A 15,691-nucleotide genomic window follows, 5' to 3' on the forward strand; every position below is an offset into this window, starting at 1 on the left:
TACTTGCGCTTTACAATCAAAAATACCAGGCAACATGCAAATAAGTCAAACTTACTTCGTTTTGATGGCAAATCCATTTTGTAAATAGGTCGTAGGCAGTTACTGGTTGTCACGCATTCATTCTCTGGCACTAACAGGGAAAAGTGATTGACTAGGGTCACAGTGTCTGGAGTACATTACATACTGTTGCAGAAAAAAATTTGCTGTAGCTTTTTAACTGGTTGCAAAACCACTACCAAAAAAACCCCCAGACACTACAGCTGGAGAAGTCACAGAAGTCCACAGTTTAAAAACCAAACCTAATCTAGAAACAAATTCCATTAAAGAGAAGTTAAACAAAGAACAATGTTAATAAAAGATTGGAAGCAATGGTATGCTATTCTTACAAACAAAAAAAGGAAAAAAAAGAAAAAGAAAAAAGCTTATGAAGGTTTTTTAATACCTTAAAGAATATTTGATTTCTTATCTGAGGTTACTGAAAGGGTTAAGCATTGGAAAAACCTGAGTGTAGAACCATCAGAACACCTAAGTGTGCTTTTTTTTCTTTTTATCTTTTTTTTTCCTTCCCTGAAACAGCCTTTACAAGCTTATACTTGTATGCTGGAAAATAGCCAGCTGTCATGCTCTGCTTTCCAGGAATCAGAAAACAAAGTGAAGTAACTTCTGACCAGTTACCAGCAAATATCCCTAGGGTAGGTAGGCAGGCCTCATGCCAGTGATGCTTGCTGGCATTAGCAGAATTAATTAGACATTGCAACACTGAGGAACGAATCTCTCCAGCAGGAGCTCAGAACATGTGGAAAGGTTACAGATGAGGATTTAATGAGTAAGACTGGGAAGAGGGATGATTGTGCTCCAAAGGTACTGAAGCTGAAGTTAGGCTGGATAAGAGTAGCTGTGTATGATGCACAAGGCATTTAGATGCCTTTGGCAAGCAATGGCCAAAAGGGAGACACCTCAGCCTGAAGTAGACTTCTAGCTTAGGTGAGCTGCCTGCTGTAGAGCCTGTAGCTTTTGAGTGACTCTAAAGGGTGGTGGGCTCTGGTGTCCACAGTGTAGATGTCTTAAGGCAATATGAATTTCCATATGCGCACCCTCTAATTTGTTCACGTAGCCTGTGAATAGGATATTACATGTTACTTGTAGAAGTGATACCTCTAGCTGGTACGGTGCTGTCTTGAGCTTTCACCATTGAAGTCAGTCTTCAGGCACTCTTCATTTCTGCTCAAGGGCTGCCTGAATAAAAAACTTATGGTCTGTGCTAGGAACGAGGAGTTTGGAAGAGAAAATACAGTGACATTAGTAGTTTGGTGTATCTTATGAAGAAAATCCTGTGATGACAACATCCCATGCTGAAGTTGCCCTAGACAGCACCTGAGGTGATACGCTACTCCATGTACAAAATCCTCCTATGTTTTTGTTTTGCTTCTTCATGGTGACTCCTAAGATTTGCTGCAAAAATCGTTTGAATTTTAATACATGAATGATTTACAGACTGATTCAGATTCATTTGTAGTTTTCTATTTGGCAATTAGTTTGTGCAAATACAGTGTGGAATGGTTTGTTCAAGAGCCATTTGCTGTTTATGGCTTGTCCTCCTTAAATGGTTGCCTAAAATATGGGTTATTTTTTCCATTTCCTTCCTGGTTGATTTGGATAGCAGGTAGTGAATTTTCATTTGAAGAACCTATGGTGTAAATTTGCAGAGTCATTTGTGCCCTAATTAATGAAAATACTGGGATTCACAAGTGTTTTTACAAATCTTTGGCAGTTGTTCAAGCACCAGGGTAAATGGATCTGGCTGATCTTACTCACAAAAAATATCCACAAAGTGGTTTTAAAATCATGTAGCTATTGATCTTCCCTCTCTACACAGAAAAATAACTATTTAATTTCAAAGGGAAACAGTTACCCAGGGGTTTCTGCCGCATCTAGAAAGTTACAGGCTTCTGTCAGTGAGAGGAGTTATATTTGTGTGTTAGAACAAACTGTACCAACAGGTAGCCTGCAGTGTCAGATTTTATGGTTTTCATGATTCCTTCCCACTGTTTTGCTCTTCTGGTTTTATGTGGTGCCGTAATACCACCCTAAATTTTAGTTTGCTCTGTCAGCGTGCCCAGTGTGACACTGAATGCCTTCTGGGTGTGCACTTCGTAATGATGATCAGCACCTTTCAGTCAGGGGGTGTTCATCATGCATCTTTTCTTGCAGGAAGGTGTTTGGTAGCCATTAAAGAGCTAAGGATGTTGTGCAAGGGAAACTCCAGGCTTTCTGCTTTGCTGCCAGCTTTGCAGAATCGGAGAGGGGAATTATTTGGTGAAGACCAACTATAAACCTTTGTAGGCAAAGCGGTATTTCCACAGCGTCTCCAGTGAATCGGCCAGTGCCTAGGATAATAAATATAATGGATTATAATGGTTCGATTCAGATGGCTGAGTGTGAATGCCTAAAGAAAGTAAAGCTTTCAAATAGAAAGGGAGGAATTTTTCCATCACCTGCCTATGCCAAGGGGAGCTTATGAGGTGCATTCCAGCTAGTCATTTATTCATACGTTCAGGGAGCTAATTTCAGTGCTGCCGTAAGCAGCAGCAGTGTAAATGGGCAAGATCTTAATCACTCTTGTGCAAGAAGAAATGGGAAGAAGCTGTGTTCAGAAAGAGTGCCTCTTGAGTAAAATGGTCAGCAAATAAGTTTGTGGATGTAACCAGCGAGGATAAATAGAGCAGCGTGTGCCTCTTTCACAGTTTAGCACGTGCTCTGAAAGGCTTAAATTTTTGTGTTGTCAGTATGAGGAAACTGAAACAGAAAAGGGGACTGAGCAAACTTTGAGACAGAACTATAAAGGATTATTTATCCCAGTGCTCTTCCTTATGCAGGTATTAATCCATGGGCAAATCCTTCGATTTGACGGACCTCTGCTGGGTTAGCTGCACACATCACAGATGATATTGCATATATTTCTGTTGAAAACTGCTTTAAGAAAAAAAAAAGCCTTTACAGGGCATTTTTTTACATTAAATTAATGTCTTACTGGAGGAAGACAGGCTTGGTAGATCTTTTTTTTCCTGCTTTAATACATTTGAATCTTAAAAATATTCATAGATTTCAGTTTGCTTTTTTTTGGATTGGGAATTGACAATGAGAATACAATTTGGTGCTGTGACATACTGAATTGAATAGACTTTGTCTTTACAAAATAAGATATAAGACATTTCCTACCCAGAAGGCTTGTCTTTTTAGTTAAGTAAACCAGAGCATTCCCCTAATGGATATAGCTGTAACTAGTTAAGCTATGCTGTCAGAAGTTAACAGAAAATTTGGGATGCGTGTTAAACAGTATGTGCTTCTTTATGGTATCCTTCTGCATTGGCTTAAATGAGGATACTCACATTTTCTGTTCCTTTTTTCTTCATATAGGTAGAGAAGAGCATGTACAGAAGAACTACTGCTGTACATTAACTTAAGCCTAAAAGCAGGGTGAAGGTCCTCATGCTGTAACAACCACAACAGTTTATAAGACCCTACTGAAGTTCATGACAGATTTTCAACTGACAGCTGGAGCTGACAATAAATAAGGAATAAATGCTCTTACCCAGAAATGTAGATGCAGCCACTGTCTGTACTTCTGACCTGCACATGTCTGTGAAAAAGATTAAAACACCAATTATGAAAAATGTTACCCTCTAATATTAAAAAAAAAAATTAAGATATTTTGTTTGACTTGAAGTCTTATTTTTTTTTTAGTTTCACTTATACAAAACCTATCCTGAGACAACAGATTGTTACATCTTTTCAGTCTCTATAGAGCAAAAAATAGTGTGATGAAATTTCTGAAGCTCAAGCTAAGCATCTCAATACAAGCCCAAACTGGATTTGTGCTCTTGAGTAGTGTGACAATGGAAAAATTTTATAATAAGAAATAATTTTTATATGCAAATGTGCAGTTGAAAAGGAGCCTTTATAAAGTGCTATTTAAACTTATACTGTTGATTAGATAACTATGGTTCTGTCTTCAATTCTGAATCTCTTGTTACAATGGCAATACTTAAACTTTAAAAGGGGTCTTTTTTTAGCTAAATCAGCTACTGGGCAAGAAAATCATTGTAGTGACAATACTTATGAAAGCTCATATACAGTCTTAATAAAAATGTGAATGCAAATATAAAACATGAAAATCAAAAACTCCTTGGCCATATTTTGTTCTTGACAACCAGAAGCAAAAATGTTTGTGCCAACTGCAATGAAAGTGTGGAAGGACTCAAACCTAGCAATTTAAGTTGCTATTCAGCTTTTTACAGGTGTTTGCAAAATTGTAAATTTGAAGAGAGTGGAGGAACTGATACAAAGCATGTTTTAGAAGTATTTAAAGCCTAGAAGCATGGAAGAAAAGCCACGTAAATCAAATGAATTTGGGGAGGCTGTAATGGAAATGGTGTAGTATGGACGTCTGTACCTTTGTGGCAGGCTGCTACTGATCCGCTGCTGAGAGTCACAAACAAAGAGCTGGTGGTGAGGAGGAACATGGGGTTTCTTGTATGAGGTTATAGCAGCCAGGCAGCAGCTTTGGACGTCATTTGTTCTAACTTTAGGTGACACTGTGTACCTAAGGCAGCTGAACAAATCAGTGGCCTTTACCTTGTTCAGAGCTGCCAGTGGCAATGTGGAGTGTCTAGTTCTAATTAAACTATTAATCCAGGCTGTTGGACTAGATAAGTTAAATAATATGACTGCTTTCTCAAGATATATTACTTGATTATACATATCTTTAAATATAAAGTCCATTATTAATTATGTGGGTATTAAATGTATAAATTCAGATAGCAAGCTTGGTTGAAAATTAATTGATTTTCCCTACCAGTGTTTACTGTAGAGTAGCAAGGCATTTTGGCTCAACTGCAGTCATGAAGATGCGTAACTCTCATGGCAACTTTTTAAAAAAGGATCAAACACCAGCTAACAGACATGTCTCAGAATACCAGTGTGCACAGGGAATTGTGGGCAAGTGAGGGCATTTTCAGTGGCTTCTTCCTGGATTGGCTTCTTGGCCATACGTTGTTGACCTCCTTTTGTTGTGATCTGTGTGCTCTTGGGGAGGTGAGAGAAGAAGAAGAGGTGGCCCGTCATGGTGGGCCTTTGATGTACTGCAAAGGTGGAGCGTGCAGCTTCCTCCCTGAACTTGCCAGCCTGAAAGCAAGGTACTGGGTCCAGTTTCTCAGCCTTTCTGCCATCTTTCCTGCAATGACACAGCTGTATCAGTACATTTAATGAAACAATTATCCTTTTAGTCATTTCTTCCAAAGAGTCCTTTGAAAAGTGGAAATTTGTAACACTATAAAATATCACTGTTGTTTGCAGCTGTGAGCTATAGTAGATCAAGCTATCACTTTTCTACCACAAGTCTTCAGTCCTGCTGCCAATGATGACCTTATATATGGCTATAAATCTTCCAGAAGTGTAATAAAGGTGAACTGCATTTCATTGTAATGGGGTATGTCTTACATGAAGACAGAGAGCATTAGGAATTCCACAGGTAATAGCCAGTGCTTCCCAATAGTCATGTCAAAACAGAGGATGTAGTACTGTGGGCTGCAGAAGCCATTCAGACGTATTCCTAAGTACTCTTGATTTTGTCATAGCAGTGCTGCTCTAGTTCAGGAGTTTGTGGTATTCGTGTTATAAATCTTATTCTGAGGTGCTTGCAGCTCTTCTGCTCCACACATCAGAAGTCATTCTGGAGATAGAAATCCCCTAAACTCAGTTGATGCTTCATTATTTATTTTCATTTAACATTAGAAATACTTTTTAACATTAGAGATAGTTCAGCCCAAATGTAAGTCTGACTTAGAAAATTCGACCTCTTTTGCAAGTACTGGAATCACAGCAAATAGGTACCTAATGAGATTCACCTGTTTCCTATTGAAGTCAATTAGAAATGTAACTTGGTTGTTTTTCTAGCTTTAGGAACTTAAATACCTTTATAAAAATATTTCTAATTCATTGGGGCACTTCAGAAAATTTTATCCTAAAAGCTCGATTTTTTTTTTTTTCACATGAAAGTCAGTTTCTGGTACTGAACTGAATAGATAAATGCATCAGTGTTATTTCATAGATTTTATTTCAGAACTGTTCAGCTGCTTCTGAATTGAATGATTTAAAACTAAACATGGTTAAAATACTAGTGATGTGCATGAGCTGTCTCTGTTATTTATGAATTAAACATAGAGCTGTCACTATTTTTGAGCCTAAACAACCCAAAATAACATTTATTGTTTTGTAAAGTTGTGAAAATGTTTAATAAAAGTACTCACTGGCTCTGATATTTATGGTTAGACAACAGCATCCCAGTATTAAATCCTGATCCACCATTCCTCTATCCCAGCTACTGTCATTTTACAGTGTCTTTTGATGAAATTAAGTTCTGTGGTAAGCGAGTACAATTCCTGTGTGGAACTGCAGGTTGTTATTCCTGAGCAAAATTTGGCATTTTAGTTAGCTGTGTCTCACCTCCCACTCAGCCTGCATGGCACAAAGCGGCTGACTGGGGAGGACAGCAGAGAAAGCGTAGAAAGTAGAAGAGGAGCAGGCTTGGTAAGCGCCTTCGGTGTGCTTTTCCTTGTTTGTCATCAGCTTGCTCTTATGAAGAGAGGTTTATGTATTAAGAATTTGTTCCTGCCACTTAGCTTTTTAACTTGAAAGGTATTCTGTATATGCACATACATGTGAATACGTAACTTGTCGTAGTGCTCAGAGGTGAAACGTAGGCTGCTTGATACTATGAAGTTGTTGATTTTTTTCTTGCAACTGCACTGCCTTTTTACATTTGTGTTTATACCAGTGTAATGATTCCAAGATCTATCCAATATGCCTGTATATCATACAAAAATAAGCCACATACAAAATTAAGTCCATAACCACAAAGACATGGCCTCCTTACTAACCTACTTTCTGCAATTCCTTTCCCCTAGAAACAGGAGTCTAATGCTGTCCCACTCTCTCCTTGAAGAACATAGGCTTGCCTTGCTTTCCACCTTTTCTATATCTAGGTGAATGCAAGGAAAAGAGAATAAAGTAGGATAGGAATAAAGTTGGAATAATGTGAGGACTGATATTCAGGCCATGGCTTTGAGTGGTAACCCCTAGCTTAACTTCAACAGCAGCTTCTGTCTGGGTTGAGGGTTTCAGGTTCCTTCAGTTGGGTGTCCTATATGACACACACATGTGCTTCAAGCTGTAATGCAGGTGGTGGTGCAAAAAGGCTGTACAGCTCACTGCTGGCTTGCAAAGGAGTGGATGTGATTCAGTGACCAGACAGAGCAGGTCACAGTGATGAATGCGGCAGGCTGTCAGTTCAGTACTCTGTACAAAAATTTCTGTGATTGTCCTCATCTTCATCCCAAACATGATTTCTAAAGTCTAATGGAAAAGTTTGGGTTCTCTGAACACCGTCTTTAAAAATGATGTCCGGAGCAGTGAAGGCTTGCAGCAACTATTCCCTGGCAGATCTCTTTCAGAAAGATCCTTATGAATTCTTTCAGTTTCTCAGAAAACTTAAAGCTCAAGTCCATGACCCACTGATGTCCTTCATAAAAGTTGAAATTCTTTCTTCATTTCCAGAAGACATAAAATACCTACCAATTGCATCAGATTTCAAAAATTTAAGTCTGGAAGAAACTCAAGTCTCATTTGGGCCTATGAATCCATTTGTTGCATCCTGTAATTCCCAGTACACTAAGACTTTCTTTCAACTGAGGAAAGTATATGCCTTTGCAGGGTGTTTTTTGTCCTAATTATCAGTCATTGCAATTGTTTGTTTTCCAGTGCTAAATCTTTGATTGCTGCACCCCATGCACCCAGCTCTACTACCCCCTTGCCTGTAGCCTTTGTGTTTCAAACTGGACACATAAAACTTTAAGGCATTTCTCTCTGCTGTTCTATGGTGCAGGAAATTTTAGCTTGAATTTGTTGCCTAACCTTTTCTGCAACTTACATTTAAATGCAGCTGTGTGTTCATAGACTTTCCAGATGCTGGTCTGTAGCTTGGAATTACACAGACCAGAGTGCCAGCTGCTTGGAGAGCACCGATACATTATGTTGCTCACAGAAATGCTCTGTGGCAGGAGAGATGCACTGAGAACCCCTGTTACATCTTACTTTACTTGAAAACCAGATAGCATTGCTGAGCAGCAGCACTTATGTTCTGGTTCCATTTTATTTGCTCTGCTCCATGCATTGAAGCTGTTGTCAGCTGTCATTTCCTGATAATATTAGTAGGAGCTTTGGAAAAGTTAATTCAGAGAAAGTTCATCAGGTGAAAAAGGTAGGAAAGGTGACTGAATTTAAGCTGTTCCTTAGCCTCTGAAAAGACCCATCTTGGACACTGCAAAACTGTCATAGATGCATAAGGTAGTTTGGGTACTGAAAGGTGCATTGGATGGTGTTTGCAAAAGGTAGTTCAGAGCCAAGGAGGTGCTGTCTGAGTATCAACGAGTGTGTAGTGTAGACATGTCTCAAGAGACTGGCTTGCTTAAGTTTTCATAGTCTGGCTCATTGGAAGACATAAGGTTGCTTCTGGCTTAGGCTCTCTTTGCAGACCCCAAAGATTACAGCCTTGTGTGCATAGGGCACGTAGGAAGCGTATGTTGCTTCTTGCCATCTTCCGTTTCTGTTATTAATAATATAAGCAAGGAGCAAAGCTGTATGCAAAGGTTTCCCTATTGAATCTTGTGACTTATAATTGAGAGGCTCCGTAGTTAAGTAATTATTGTTTTAACTGAAAGATATTCTGTCTGCTCCAAATACTTTGTAAACTAAAAACCCTAATATTTTGCAAATAAAACTGGGCTCTCTCAAGGACAGTGTAATTTTAATCATATGCAGGCTTGATTCTGATCCCACTGAGGGACTAGACTGGTCACTCTATTCAGAGCCAGGTGGAATTGGCTTCTGTCCTTAAAAACACAGCCATGTTCACTGCAGCACTGGAAAGCATCTCTTGTGGCAAAATGATTCGGGTTACACTTGTTGAAGTTTACTGTGGTATTTGGCAAAATCTGTCTACTTCTATTCATATCACTAAAAAAAAATTATGCTGAGGAAAACCAAAATATATCACACAGCAATAAAATACAAAAATCAGAAAATAACTGGATTTTTTTTCCCCTGTTTTTTCAGAATATTACGACACTTTCACACTACTGCTGAAGATTATACTATCATTTTCACATCTGGATGCACAGCTGCACTTAAACTGGTAGCAGAAGCATTCCCTTGGATACCTGAAGGCACAAAGCAACCCAGCAGTCGATTTTGTTACCTAACTGACAGCCACACATCTGTGGTGGGTATGAGGGGGATAACTGCCTCAATGAATGTCTTGTCTGTTCCAATAAAACCAAAGGAAATCTTCTTATCGGAAGAAAACAGTTTACCAGCTGAAGAACAAAACTGCATGACACCTCATCTTTTCTCTTATCCAGCTCAGAGCAATTTTTCTGGTACCAAATATCCCCTTTCATGGATACGGGACATAAAATCTGGAAAACTCCGCCCCATCAAAATACAAGGGAAGTGGTTTGTTCTACTTGATGCAGCTTCATATGTGAGCAGTTCTCCATTAGACTTGGGAGTTCACCAAGCTGATTTTATCCCAATCTCATTCTACAAAATCTTTGGATTCCCGACTGGTTTAGGAGCATTACTGGTAAACAACCGGATTGCCCCCCTTTTGAGGAAAACCTATTTCGGAGGTGGAACTGCAGCTGCCTACCTTGCAGGAGAGGATTTTTATATCCCAAGGAAATCTATAGCAGAAAGGTAAGGCTTTATTTAACAAAACAGGGGGTTCTGCTGATACTGTTTGTGTCAGACAAATCACTTAAGGTCGGTGCATGCACTGGACTGTGACACTTGTGCTTCTTTATGCAGTTGGATAGGTTTTTCACAACTACCTCTGTTTTCTTCTTAGTATTCTTTTTTCCTATGTAAAAACCATAATCTGAAATATCTACCTTCCTTCTTTGATCTAGTTTGTCACAACTGGTAAAAAATATAAGGCTGCATTCAGTGCCATAGAAGTCAGTCCATGCATTTTTTTAATTTATGTTTAAGGTACCTCAGTGGAACCCTGATTTGTTTTTGAAGCTTTGCACCTGGAGCAGCCAGGCCAAGGTTGATCACAGAGTATAACGACCCTCAGTGAAACTGGAAAGTAAGGTTCATGTATTTCACTGGAAAGATGGCATGGTTTACTCTCAAGAGAAGCTTTATCAGAATAACACATGCAGTAAGATACATTACCTAGGACAAATACTTGTAGTGCTCTTACTCCCTAACTGAGGTTCTGGAGAAGCTGGGAAGCTCTCCTACAGAAAATAGAGGACACCTAAAGGAGGTCAAGCATATCCACTGCCCTGCATTTTCTTATGTGTCTAAGCTTCCCCACTCCCTTAGCAGATAGAAATGCCTCTTTTAGCAACGTGTGGTCTCTCTGCCTCTCTCCCTCATGCCAACAACCGCTTACATAAATGCAGTAAAGAGTCTTCCTTCCTGTCTCACGTCCAATACATCTGCACAAAGGAAATGCTCGAGATCAGCTTTTAATATTAAATTATAGTCCTTGGGAGAGGCTAGAGGTGAAAAGGGGATACGATTTAAAAAAGCCCATTCATGCCTTGCATTTGTTTATGGATGTATATTCAGCAGCACAATGCCCTGCATCTCCCGTGATGTAAATGTAAAACCTTTCAGTGTACATGTAATAATGCATAACGATGCTTCATGTGTGTGCTCTGAGTGCTGCTGTGGGATTTTGGTTCTGGATTGGTAAATGCAGAGGCTGGCTGCTGGCCACATCAGCCTGGCTCTCTTGCCATATGAGGCCATGCATTATTTCTCAAACAAAAATTGGTACTGTGAATGTCCAGTTAATCTTATAATTTAGAAATAAAAACAACAGGGAGACACTGGTGTTCTGACGTCTGTTTCTGGTTTTTCAAACCAAAAAGGCTTTGAAGTGCAGCACTCGCTGAAAGTCAGGATTAAAGGGCATAAAAATCATGGGATCCTAGGGTCCTCCTGTATCGCCTGCAAGCCAAAGAGAAAACCTGCTTTAATTTAACCTGGGCAAACTCTAATTCCTGAGTGGCTTTTCTGGAGGTAATTGACACACAACTCCTGAGATTGCATAGTGCATAAAAACATCTGAAATGTGGTTTAGATCTCAATTCTGCTTTTTATACTTTTTTTAATTAGGAGGAGAATGTATATGGGAACCTTGAGGGGAGCTCTAACTCTGGTATCTTTTTCAGGCATTTTCAGAGGTTGACTAATTACAAGCCTTTCAGGTATTTGAGGCTCCCGCTGCTTTCAAGAGCTTCTTTTACTAGATCAGAATGGCCTACTTTAACCTTTTTCTACTACAGAGTTATAAACAAAGGAATTTGTCCAATTTGATTTCTCACTCAGGCAGGGTACAGAGTGTCTAATCTTGACATGAGGGAACCTAACTCAAATAATCAAATCTGACAGCTGGATACCCAGGCATGTGATACTATTTCCCGTTATACACCAAAGCGTCACACAGACAGTCCAAGTCATTGTACATAGGTAAATATTTACATTTGTCCTCATCTCATCCTTTGGTTATTATTTGGAAACCTAGTATTTAAAAGTTCATGTTTCGAGCGTTATTGATGTTGTCCGCAATACCTAGTGAACTGTGGAGACTTAAAACCCTACCTGGAAAAGCTTGGTTTTCAAAGATACGTCAGGAATGAGGATGACCGCTTTCTTGAAAAATAGAAACAGCAGCATTGAAATTCTCAATCAATGTCCTCCAAGCTATGTCATCAAAATTTTTATTTTCTTTCAGGTGTTATGTTTTTTTTCTTTATGTTTTTACAGTGTTTTCCTGAGAATAAGATACATAGAGAGAGTAGTTAGGAACAGAACTACTACATTTCAAATGAAATGCCAGGCCACCGTGGCCAAAGCTAATATGATTACCTTGTCTGTGGGCCATGTTTCCATTTCGTTGCTAGTGACTGAAACATATAAACAGCAACTCTAGCCAGGTTTTGTCCCTGACAAATTGCAGTAAGGAGCCTCCACCCTTGTGGGTATCCAAAGGCAGCTGGAGACAGCCCTGAGCAACCTGCTCCAGCTGGATATGCTTTGGGCAGGAGGTTGAACTGGAAATCTCCAGGGGTCCTTTCCAGCCTCTGAGCTTCTGTGATTGATTCTGCACACCTCTACTGAGTTTCATCTGCATTCTCTCTTTAGGTATGTCTTTGTGATTTCAAAAGGCTGATTTCTTAAAATTGTGTTTTTTTTTTTTTAAAAAAACAGCTTGTTTACAGTGCTGGATTACCATTGGGATTGAATACGCTGAAACTCATCACTTCATGTGGTAATTCATAAGGAAACTTGAACTCTAACAAATACCATTGGAAAAGTGGATTAGGGTATGTGTATCTGAATACCGTTAGCAGAAGGTATTCCCCATCCACACATAATCAAAGTGCAGTGTACTAAGGAAGTGGCTTTTTCTAAGTCAAGGTGAAACTTGAGCAGAGATGTGTAATGAGGGTGTTTATCTTTCCTTCCCAGAACTGTCAAAATGGTTGCCTTTTGCCTTAATGGATACAGCTTTTGCTAGTGTTTCTTGTACTTCTTTTTGTTCTTGCTATATAAATTATTCTATCACAGACTCTTTTACATCCCTTTAATACCTTAAATCACTTTCACGTTTTCCCATTTCACGGCAGTAGCCAGTCTTCCTATCTCAACTTTTAAAATCATGTTTACTGTATTTTCATCCTTGTATCAAACAGCTTGACAAATTATTATTATCGTTCACAAATCTAGCCTCATTTCCCATGTTTTTTTCTGCACAGCATGAGATAATAAAATAATATGATTATGTATAGCAAGAATTCAGCGATAAAATATTCATCATCTGCCCTATTTTTCTTTTGTATCTGGGAGTATATTCAAAATCTGATCATCCTGGAATTTATGACTAAGGGAAAAGAAGCTGTTGTGTTATCTGTAAATTGGATATCTGCATCTTAGTCTACCAGTATGAAATATCTAGTGCATTAGTTGTTGTGTGTTTTTCATTTTCAAATGCATTTTCAAAAGCTTTGAAAATCCAGATGGCATGACTTTGTCCCAGATGAGTTTTAGTGGCTCTTGCCTCTGCTGCTTGAGTGATTTGACAGCCCTTAAGCAGCACCCACACTTTTGTAGTCTATGATGCGTTGTACTGAACCAAAGCAGGTTTCTTTATTCTTGATGCTGTAGCTTCTTATTTTTGAGGTGATTCAGTTGCTGATATATATATGACCTGCAGATAAAAGCTTAGATCCCTCAAGTTCTGCAGGAAACGTCCTCAATTAGGGCCCACCAAGGTACTGTGATGGAGAACTGTGCTAGAGATCACCAGGACAACTCTGTGTGTGCCTGTGCAGGTATGTGCGTAGTGACGTGGTTTGGATCTTCAATTGCATGCTGAGTTTGTGCATGCTGAAGGGAAGGAAGGATTGGAAAATGGAGGCAGAAGGGCAGGGATGAGAGCTATTGCTAGGATCTCAAGAACTGGTGCTGGAGGCAAAATCCTAAGGCCGTGCAGTGACTATGAAGAAACTCAAGAATCCCTTGGCAAAAAGCTGGTCTTCTGCTTGAAGTTGTCTCTTTAGCATTATTGCATGTTTCTGTAAGTCTAGAAAGAAGAAATAGAGTGACAGGTGCTGGTTTACTCCATAGAAAGTCTTCATAGTGCTGAGAAATCACCTAAGAACTGAAATGTGTTTAGAAGAGCACAATACTTATGCACGTGATCATCTTGTATTCTAGCATGTGCCCATTGACTCCACACTCGAGGGCTCCGTCTGTCTGCCCATGATTACTTCAATGTGTTAAGTGGGCTTAAATATTACCCTGTTGACTAGTATGTTTTGTTCAAGCACTTTGTTATGCTGCTTCCACACTTCTGTGATGTTTAGAGATCTCCAAACAGGACCACTTATGGGGGAATTTCCAAATCTGCAAAATACCTGAACAAACATCCTTTCAGAGAGCACTGATGGTTCTCAGATGAGATACTTGGGAAATGACAGAAGTCTTCATCTAATTTCTAATGGGCGTTTGCACCATGAGGCTGCCTTCTGCACTTGACAGACCTATTGCAGCCACTGAGAGGGACTTGCAAGCCTGAAGAGGCAACAAGAGAGTGAGCAAGTCTCTTCCTTCCCGTCACCCGCTGGTGCCACCCCGTCCGGCAGAGATGAGAGGCCAGAGGCCATTGAGTGGGACTCATTGTGTAGGACTCTCACACAGGTGCTCTCCCTGTCTGAAAGGCAAAGTCCTCTCATTTAGCTGTTAGCATTGAATTCTGACAACTTTTACAACTGTTTCTCAAAACAAGAGCTGTAGAAAAATAAGAGGGGGGGTGTGTGTTTTTGTGGTGTGGTTTTTTTTTTTTTTTTTTGCTTTCTGAGTAATTATAAGAAGGTTCAAGTAACCTGTTGCTCTTTCTCTTCTCTGCTGAAGTGTAATTATCTGCTGGAAAGCTTCATGAAGTCTGTCTTGTTACCTCTCAGGACATCCAAGGTGGCAGCTGACATTTGCTATGTTTTTCTGCCAGCCATCACCACAGCCAACCAGCTTCTTCAGTATTTGATTCAAAGGAAAGTCTTGCTTAATGTTTTTTTTCCAGCTTCAACCATTAAGGAGCCACTCTTATGTCATTTTGCACTCTAATCTTCCAGGTGATTATTTTTTTCAGTAGTGAAGTTGTTTTATTGCCCCAAAACTCAGCATAGTCAGAATAAACTGAAAATTGTAAATCGATGAGCCAAATGGAATCTTGTGGGAATCAGTTGTGATCTTTATCCACCATATGATTCCTGTTAAATTGCTGAATCTGGGATAAACTGAGAGCATAAATGCTCATAGAGTGCAACTAAGCACCTAAAAACATGTTTGTGAACTTGGATTAATAGGCAGTCACCCAAAGAGAAGCAACAATGTAGGTAAAACTTTGGAGAGTCAATACAGTTGGCAGTGATGGCTTGCTTTAGTCAGTAAGCCCCGATTCATTTATACAACTCTTGGATATCTTTATTTATATTCTCAGCATCTTGCCTTGAAAACCCCTGTCAGTTTTGAAGACAGCCTTTATTCTTGAACTTTTGTTTGAGCAGCTGATGTTGCATTTCTTTTTAGCTACACAGCTGGAGAAGATTGGTGGTTAGTGTCTTCCATGTTACACAAAACCCCAGTTCAGTGTTTCTCGCAGAGGTTCAGACAGACACCTCCCAGAGTAGAAAGTCAGCCCGTGGGTGGGGAAATCCCCATCTGAAGTGGGTCACATACAGGGCTTAGAGGTGTAAATGCTAGCAATGAGCCAAAAAGATGGGGGTCATATTGGTTAATGTCTAAATATTTGGGTCTATTGCAGCATGCAGTTACAGTGTACAGATTCCCAAACTACTTTAAGTCAAACCAGTCCAGGTCCTCAATGCAATGTAGCCAGAGTGCCACAGATATCCATGCCAGGCAATTTACATTGTCTCTGAGGAAGGTACTACATTTAGGCACACTGGAGCGTCTTTGTGCTAGGCTGCAATCCACAGTATGGAAATAAATACAGAGGGAGGTGTTTTTTTTCAGGCAGGGGAGGTAGTGGATC

General features: G+C 39.6%; 1 protein-coding gene across 1 annotated transcript in view; it reads left to right on the forward strand.

Annotated features, from left to right (window-relative positions):
* The window catches only part of MOCOS (molybdenum cofactor sulfurase), a 219,082-nt gene that overhangs the window by 76,072 nt on the left and 127,319 nt on the right, over positions 1-15,691 (forward strand). Inside the window, exon 4 of the mRNA XM_074146562.1 lies at positions 9,172-9,813. Within this exon, the coding sequence (XP_074002663.1) occupies positions 9,172-9,813 (642 nt within the window). The remainder of the gene's footprint in view (positions 1-9,171; positions 9,814-15,691) is intronic.

Source organism: Numenius arquata, chromosome 4, assembly GCF_964106895.1.
Source record: "Numenius arquata chromosome 4, bNumArq3.hap1.1, whole genome shotgun sequence".
Lineage (NCBI taxonomy): Eukaryota > Metazoa > Chordata > Aves > Charadriiformes > Scolopacidae > Numenius > Numenius arquata.